At 45.3% G+C, this 8,723-nt stretch overlaps 2 protein-coding genes across 2 annotated transcripts; both read right to left on the bottom strand.

The window, feature by feature from the left end:
* Nucleotides 1–2,397: 2,397 nt before the first annotated feature.
* LOC108029616 (baramicin A1) lies at nucleotides 2,398–3,567 on the bottom strand. Its single transcript, XM_017102001.3, has 4 exons — nucleotides 3,404–3,567; nucleotides 3,126–3,338; nucleotides 2,555–3,069; nucleotides 2,398–2,500 (listed from the first exon to the last, which is right to left on the bottom strand). The coding sequence occupies exons 1-4, from the start codon at nucleotides 3,453–3,455 to the stop codon at nucleotides 2,495–2,497; spliced, it is 786 nt and encodes a 261-aa protein (XP_016957490.1). The 5' UTR covers nucleotides 3,456–3,567; the 3' UTR covers nucleotides 2,398–2,494.
* Nucleotides 3,568–3,770: 203 nt separating this feature from the next.
* On the bottom strand, nucleotides 3,771–8,722 carry LOC108029614 (PAN2-PAN3 deadenylation complex catalytic subunit PAN2). Its single transcript, XM_017101999.3, has 16 exons — nucleotides 8,580–8,722; nucleotides 8,291–8,481; nucleotides 8,067–8,236; nucleotides 6,865–8,011; nucleotides 6,693–6,807; nucleotides 6,499–6,620; nucleotides 6,346–6,445; nucleotides 6,230–6,289; nucleotides 5,878–6,167; nucleotides 5,617–5,813; nucleotides 5,190–5,552; nucleotides 4,930–5,128; nucleotides 4,668–4,873; nucleotides 4,385–4,606; nucleotides 4,217–4,326; nucleotides 3,771–4,150 (listed from the first exon to the last, which is right to left on the bottom strand). The coding sequence occupies exons 1-16, from the start codon at nucleotides 8,632–8,634 to the stop codon at nucleotides 3,984–3,986; spliced, it is 3,714 nt and encodes a 1,237-aa protein (XP_016957488.1). The 5' UTR covers nucleotides 8,635–8,722; the 3' UTR covers nucleotides 3,771–3,983.
* Nucleotide 8,723: the final 1 nt, after the last annotated feature.

Below are 8,723 nucleotides of genomic sequence, written 5' to 3'. Positions count from 1 at the left end.
TTCGCGGAACGGAGTCCGCTCTGAGCCGAGCTTTGACGGCGGAAAGCTGCTGCACAGCTCGAAAAAGCTCGTTGCGCAAGGGCAGCGGCGCATGCCCAGCTATCGATAGTCGATTGTTGATCGTCATTGGTGTGACCGCACTCTACGCTTTCAAATAATGTTAATGATTTAAATTTAAAAAACAACTCCCACGTTATAGTAGAGTAAGACACCAATAACTTCTTTTTATCTGTGTTTTGGTTTCGTCTTGAGCTACATCATGGTGTTTTTTGACTCACAATGTACTTGCCAATCTTGTTCATAAAGAAAATGTTTTTATATGGCTCTTGCTGCTGTTTCGATTATCAAACAAAAACACCTCTTGACGAGGTTAAAATATAGTGACGATCGCAACAAACAAAAGTTCTGATATCAACTTTTGTCACGAAAATGTATTATACGATCTACTAATTTTTGAATTTTCTATATTCGACACTCTTTAAATTAAGCAACAAAGCAAAGGCATATTGAATTGCTCAAGGCCCTAGCCTTAGTAGTTCACAAGTTACTGGTGTATTTATTTTATTTTAATTTTGAGAAATCCAAAAGCTTGTTGGTGATGTATCACGCGTAACAAATGGACTATTACTGTAGATTTTCTTTTCTTCGTAAATATATATTAGTCGCCTCCGCCCATACGCATGGCATACGTACTTTGCACATATATTACTATGACCAATCCATAAAAAATAATAGTTTTCAAATTAGCCTAGAACTCAGATCGGCATCCTGAAACCAGTTTAAAATTGAAGCGTAGTAGGGAAAATTCAAAAGTCGAGCAACAGAGGCCTGTTCTGGCATTAGATACGAGTAGAGCCCCTAGGAAATCCGATGCTCGGCCTTCAGATGAAGTAAGTATCAACAAAAATCGAATGCTTTGGTGAAAAGCAGCGAAACCAACAGAAGAACTTCCCAGAAGAACCCGTTGAAATAAAAAAATCATATCTTAGTCGTCGGCCAAGAAGATATAATGCTTTTTGAAGCGAAACGGAATATCGTTTAGCACATTTTATTGTTCAAAACATCTAATTTACAACTTGTTTATATAGTTTGGGTGGATTATAATATATTCATAGCCATTAACATGTCGTGTTCATTTTTTGGGCCTATTATTCGTCTATATAAGCCTTACTAATTTTCTCCCTGTGGATATTACGGTTTGTATTTTAAAGGAAATATCATTTAAAAACAAGAAAGTTAACTTCGGCAAGCCGAAATTCGTAAACCCTTGCAGTTATAAAAAATAATCAATAATTTTATTAAATTGAATTCTAAATTCTTAAAAATATAAAAATTTTGATTCCCAATATTATAAGATAATAAGTCAAAAAGCCCCAAAGCTATAATTTGTTTCCTATCATTTCCCACCAATTATTTGATCGTTCCTATGACAGCTATATGATATAGTCATCCGATTTTGATAAAATTTTATTCGAAATTCAAAACCCAATAAAAAATGTTATTTCCAAGCGTAGGAAGATATACTTTTTCAATATTATTGTTCCTATGGGAGCTATATGATATAGTCGTTCGATTTTGATAAAATTTATATATAATTATAATTATATATCCAAGCTTAGAAAAACACTCAAGATATAATTTTTTTTAATTTTTTGCCCGATTGTTCCTATGGGAGCTATAAGATATAGTTGTCCGATCCGGCTGGTTCCGACTTATATACTACCTGCAATGGAAAGGAGACTTTTGGGAAAGTTTCAGCCCGATAGCTTTAAAACTGAGAGACTAGTTTGCGTAGAAACGGACGGACAGACGGACATGGCTAGATCGACTCGTCTTGTGACGCTGATCAATAAAATATATGCGTTGCAAACTTCTGACTGAAATCAATATACCCTCTGCAAGGGTATAAATATAATTTGTTACTATAATAAACAATAGTTTTAAGATTCATAAATATAGGGGAAATACGCTTCTATTATACTACATAAAGATTCAATCTCCTGAATATTGTGGTTTTTTGTTTACGATTGTTTTTTGACTCAAGCTTCAAAGAGAGTCCAAAATATTTGTATTATGCTCAAGCTATGTATGTTAATCCGAAATCTTTAAAAATTTCAAATTATTGATGAGACCCACAATGGTTGGATTAAGTACTAATCAAAAAATGCCGTCGGTGTCAATCTATTAAGTGTGGTATGTGTTTCGGAGTCAATTTTCCCTGATCCCACAAACATTTTCTTTAAAGCCTGCTATGAGTCGGGCTTAATCGCCTACTAGATGTTGACACCGAAGAAGAGATTTCGATTAAACTCTTGTGCGTACCCGTCCTCGGAGCAGAATTTAAATGTATAAATCAAATATACATTTCTGGTTGGATCATAAATATAAAAAACTATATTTGCAATAGTATATTTTTATTTAATTGAACTTTATATAATAATAATCATAAGTACTTTAGATCTGTAGTCCTTGGAAAAATATTGAGGCATCTTTCTTAGTACTGCAATAAACGCATACTTGTAAAGAAAATTAAATTTAGCCATCTTATACTCACATTCTGGGTCGCTCCATGACCAGAAATGCTAACGCTGCCATCGCTGCCGACGGAGACTGTTCGTCCGTCCGGACGCTTCCACACCGATACATTGTCATCCCAAATGCCTGCCTGATCGTCACGAGCTACAAAGTTCTCACCCTGCACGCGACCGTCGTTGATGCTGCGGCTGCTCCTCTGAACCACAAATCCTCCAGGACCAAAGTCTACAGTTCGACCAGGTCGCTCCACGTGAAACTGGGGACTACGGCGGCTTCTTTGCACCACGAATCCTCCAGAGCCCACATCCACGGTGCGTCCAGGACGCTCCACGTGGAACTGAGGGCTACGCGCACTTCTTTGAACCACAAACCCTCCAGGGCCCACATCCACAGTGCGCCCAGGGCGCTCCACATGGAACTGAGGGCTACGAGCTACACGGGGCACTGGAGCCGCTGATCCATACCGTGAGTCCTGGGCACCGGGATAATTGGGCTGGGCGACAACGAGACCTGGTCCCCTTATAGTATGAGTGGCTTTTAAAGAAAATAGTCAATATTGATCTGGAGCCGTCGACGAAGATCCTTTCTACCTGGTCCTCCCGCCTTCCTCTGGTGCACATAGGTGTTTCCCTGCTCATCCGTGTAGACATGTTGTGCTGGCGACGACGAGTGCTGGAACTGTCCACCTACTCCCGGCACCTTGTAGACGCCGTCGTTTTGGCCTCGAATGTAGACCTGATTGCCGGGAGTTCCGAAAACGTGGGGCCCATTACGCCCGTCGTATGTGTGCTGGGGATCGGCACCTAGGGGAGTAATAAAACGCCCATTAATCGCCGTTGGGTGCGGCCATGGTGCTGGGGTTGCTCACCGACGAACAAAACACCGCAAACGATCGGCACGAGTAGTCCAAAAAAATGCATTACGACTGTGTTCCCTGACGGAGTGCTGAGCTCTAACTAACTGGCTTGACTTGCCCGTGGTATTTATAAGTAGCTGCGCAGTAGTCCAAGATCGGGTACCCGTCAAATTAGCGACAGCCTCTAAAAAATTCCCAAACGTCTGTGTTGATAAGGGAGCCCGAATGGGAATTTCAGAACGAATCGAACAGAGTGACCCCGCGATTGGCCGATCAGTGAACGCATTCCCGCTTTGGTGCTCCAACCTGATTGTGCATTTTGTAAACAAATTGACGATCCTCTTACTTATGGGCTAGCACAATAACAGCCTGTGATATATTACTGATAAGATTTACAATTTTTGCTTTTTATTGAATTTGTTATGAATATAGACAATTACAAAATGAAATACCGGGAAGCTCCCCAGCAAAAAGAAACGCATTGAACATAATAAAATTGGGAAATGCCGGGCTTCTCAGATCGGGGTAGCGTTTGTACTGACGATTACATTGACTTCGCAGTTGGTCGAATTGGCAGCGGGTCGGCAACGATTTACTCCTCCGGCACCTTCCACTGCAGCAGTTTCCCGCGCTCGTACAGGTTCTTGAGGGCGTTGGCGAACTTCTTTTCTGCCTGCAGTTTCAAATAGTGCTTGTAGAGCTGCAGAGTGGTCCGTGCATCCTCGATGGAGTCGTGCGTCTCGGACTGTATCTTTGTGCCTATAATACCATGTCGTCGCAGATGAAATCAGAAAATCGAGCTACAGAAAAAATGCGAGTACAAACCCAAGAAGTGCCAAGCCAGAAATCTCAGGGACACCATTCGATGGTGGGGCAGATGGAACAGGTGCACCGTGTCTATTATTTGCTCTGACGGCACATAGATGTTAATGACCCTGGAACGTGAAGAGTCTATAGAGCTGTGCTTGTCACCTAAAATTCATTTGTCCCCACCTAAAGTCATTCTTCAGACCATGTCCAACAAAGATAACACCCACATCGACGAGGTATTTCAATTTCTGATATGAGTACTTAAGGGCGGTCAATCGCTTTTTGCTGAAGTTGGCGTCCAAGTCGCCTGGCTTGATCCCAGAGAATTGGGTTAGGTAGTCCACTACCTTCTCCTGAGTTGAGATGTAATCATCCATGAATGGAACTCCCTCATCCGCCCCTTGTCTGGAATATTATTTATGTCCATGTTTTAAGAGATGTCAATGCGAGTGCACAACGAAATTACCCTCGAATACACGAAATACGGGCCACGCTCATGTGGCACGGCTTGATGGTCGCCGTCTTTCCATCTGGACGTATCTCATTCTCTTCCGGATTAAGGGTGACAAATTCAGCGTCCATAGCGACCAGGTCACCTGCCTGCGGCATTTCATCCGTGTGCAGCGGCTTGAGTGTGGCGTCTGTATTCACGTTGCCCGGTATGGGACTCTCCTGGTGATATACAAGATTAGCATTTGGTGGGGAAGTAAACAGGACTTAGGGAGTACCTCTAAAAACGGATTGGACAGGTTTGTAGGCGAGTCACTGCTGCTCTCCGATGGAACGGTTTCGTCACTTTCGGTCACGGTAGAGCTCGTAGAACTAGCCGACTCAGAGTCATCCTCCACGTTCCTGTAAAACAGTACACAGGGCACTTTCCAATCCAATGTGAACCACACAGACTCTTGTGGCGACACGGGAGAAATGCTATTTAACAATTTAAACCATATTATCCAGCCTAGGTAAATTACTTTAAAGGCGAACTCACCTGAAATCGTTGAAGATATACCATTGGCTTTGGGGGTCCTCAGGGGATTCCGACAGTTTCATGGTGTGATATTGGCGCTGCACATTTATCAGCGACACCAAGTTCTTTTGGGTGCCGTCATCGACTTGACAGACCACAGCATGTAGGGCGTAAGTACGATTGTTGTCCTCGCCCTTTGTTGGTGGCTTCTCACCCTCCTCCTCCTGATCCGATTTTCCAGCGCCTCCATCCGATTGAGTTTGCACCTGCAGCTCGCCTTGCTCGTTGATACCCATGGTAAAAGTCAGTGGAAACCAGGACTTTTGGCGACCATTGGGAGAACTATTGACGTTGTTGGCTTGGTTAGTGTGCGAGGGAGATTTTCTGCAACGTTAATAAGATTATGTACATGGAATGGCTGCCCTAGCTTTCATAAAAGACAACTAACCGATCCGGATGCATGAAATGACAGTCGCTTCGAGAACAGTGGGCGCCATAGCGGCAGGGTTTACTAGTGCTCAGAGAAGCGGCTGAATCGGCAGTTGGCTTTTCGTTGCAGCGATTGAGTTGGCGCTTTAGGAAGGTTATGTCTTTGTCGTTGTTAAGGCCACAGTTGATGGCCAGCATCTGCGGAAGGGTAGTGACCTGCAAATATAAATAGTTTACAATTTAGCTTCAGTTTTGTTTCAACGTAGACTCTGGTTCCGACCTTCACGCTCTGGTTTGTTGGCGAGAACTTCTTACAGTTTTCACAGAAAGCCTGAATACTCTTCTCCGAGCTGAGAGAACGCTTCAAAATTGTGCCAAAGCTGAAATACTGTTCACTATCTTTAACGTGGGTGGGGTACGACATGTTGCAGGCGAGTAATATGTTTTCCTTCGATTTCTCGACTTGGCATTTGATGCAGCGATTTACACAAATTTGCTTGGTCCCGAAGATTTTACTTATTTCCGTTTCTGCGTTGATCTTACTGCGTTCTTCCTCTTTAGAGTTCTCGTCTGTTAATATATTACATTAAATAAGACATGGGTATCAACTTGGGATTCGGTGAACTTCTTACCACCCATGGACTCATACAATTCCGTAGAACCACTTGTTTCGGAGGGGGTTGTGTTTTCAACTAAAAAATGTACACGGTTTTGTAGTCACTTCTAACATAAGACGGGTTGTTTTTACCATTAGTTGATGTTTGCACAGATCCGCTTGAGCTGGATGTGTTCTTGCTGGAGTCGAAGATTTCGTAATGCATTTGATGCAGAATGAATCGGTTCCAGTTCTGAGGGTGTGCATTTATTAAATTTGTTGTTTAAATGCGATGTAACTACTTGCCTGTATGAGAGTTATTAGATTGACGTTTGAAGAGCGGTCCGTAAGAATAAGGCCCAGTGCCGAAGCCTCCGGCACAGTGCGAAAAGAGCGCAGAAAATTACTGGCTTGGCAAGGTGACGAGGCTGAAAATTAATAAAAATTAAGAAAATATTATGCTTTAGGTCAGGTAGAGTCAAAGTTCAAATCAAACTAACCTGTACTCTTATCCAACATGTTGAAAAGGAAACCCAGTTCGCAGGACAAACAAAACTCCTTGCTGCAGGAATGTTCAATAAGTTTGACACGCAGCGCTTCTGTGAAATACAGTATCTAGGAGGAAAACAATGGTTAAGAAAAATTTTTAACCTTTAAGCAGTGATTTCGAACCTGCAGCATAGCGTTGCAGTAGGAATTGGGCAATGTGGCCTCCAGACCAGCGAAACACGTCTGATTATGCTGCTCAAAGTCAAAGTCCTGGGTGCCCAGCTTTGTGTACTTCAGCTCGACCTTACGATACCGTCTAGGAATGATTTTGACCCCGCTTTCCGACTTGGTGACCGATGCAGTTCCGTTTCCATTCGAACTGGAGACGCTTCCCTGCTCAATCACGTACGGAATTTGATTCCGACGAGCGGTGCGCGGGTTTGGCGAGTATCCAATGGGTCCTTGCATTTTCATGTTGCTTAGCACCTCGGGTTCGATGGTCTTGGGTCTGTGGTAGCGGTATCGCAGCAGTTCCTCCGGCCAGTCCGAGAACCATTGCGTGCCCGTCGTCAAGTGGGGAAGCATGACCGACGACAGCGGAAAGTTGGTGTCCGTAATGGAGACCATCGGCAGCTGGGGCACCACGTCCGCAAACTCTGTGTTTCGCGAAAAGGGATTGAACTGTGGGTGCGGCGTCTGCACAGCAGCAATCATATTTATGTGGCCCGACTGATCGCCAAATGCCATGGCCTGCGAGGAGGAGCTGATGTCGAAGCTGAGGCACTGGCTGCCGTTGGTGTTGATCTGGTACATGGAGACGCGCGGCTCACTGAGCTCCACAGTGTCAACCAGTTGGATTTGCCCGTAACTGGACACAACTGCCAGTCGCGATGTAAGCGAAGGTAGGAACTTCAACATCTGCGGATCAATCGCCACTTGAATGGGCGAGATAAGGCGCAGCATGCGCAGATCGTATACCATGAGGAAGCGGTCGATGGCTATGTTGTTCTGCCGACCGCTGTAGCCGCAGGAGATCAGAAGGTTGCCTTGGACACTGAAGTCCGAGAGCACATTGGTGTGCGTCTTGATCGTGTGCTGAACACTCAGGCTGTTCAGATCGCGCAAAGTGACCGTTCCCAGCTGGTCGCCAGCGAAGAGGAATCGCGAATTCTTGCGGAGGACAGTGCAGCCAGCGGCCCCCACATGCTCCAGCCGGGTTTCCTTAAGTGTGCGCAGGTCAAAGTCAATGAGCTCATCCTGCAGTCCCGCCATGACCAGGCGGTGAGGCGACAGCTGCAGCATGCTCACCATTTCCGTCATGTTGTTGGACCTGGAAGGACGTGAAGCTATGAACTCGGGCAACATTGGTGCAGAGTTTCACGTACTTATAAGTGAACTTGGGCAGACCCCTGCGGATCTGGTGGCGCAGCGAGGTCTGGGTGAGCACCAACACTCCCGAGTCCAGGGTGGTGATCTGACGCACAATATCGGTCGCGTGCACCTGAAAGGAGGTGTACTTCTGCATGGAGCTGGTGTAGTACGAGGTGACATGGCCCTGCGGGAAGGGGATTGGTTAGCAATGGCCTTGAAGGCGGAAATGAAGACCTACTCCCTGGTTGCCCATCCAGAGCAGCTCCTCGTAGTCATCGAACGCCACGCTGGAGACCCCGAAGTGCTCCCCCCCGTCGGCGAGCACGGGAACCAGCTCCACGTAGTCCGCGTCCGTGCTGCCGATGTTGAAGCCATTGAAGCTGGGCGAGAAGTGGCCGTTACCTCGCGCAGTTCCCGGGTCGTAAACACCTTTGCAAAAAGTAAACACAAAACAAAGGAGAAAGCTTAGCTGGCTTGCGTGTGTGTGCGTGCGGGTGCGCTGACCCAAATGCGAACCCCCGACCCACTTAGTATGTCCTCGGAGGCGCCGATCGGCTCGGTGCCGCAATAAACGTAATCCATATGCGCCACGGTGATGGCCTCCCGAGTGTGTTGTTTATTTTTGGACAAATTTCGCTCAAAACTCCCAGCCGTTTTTGCGTTGCACCGAT

The sequence above is a fragment of the Drosophila biarmipes genome, chromosome 2R, assembly GCF_025231255.1.
Source record: "Drosophila biarmipes strain raj3 chromosome 2R, RU_DBia_V1.1, whole genome shotgun sequence".
Taxonomy (NCBI): Eukaryota; Metazoa; Arthropoda; class Insecta; order Diptera; family Drosophilidae; genus Drosophila; species Drosophila biarmipes.
This window is presented reverse-complemented; position numbering and strand designations above follow the sequence as displayed.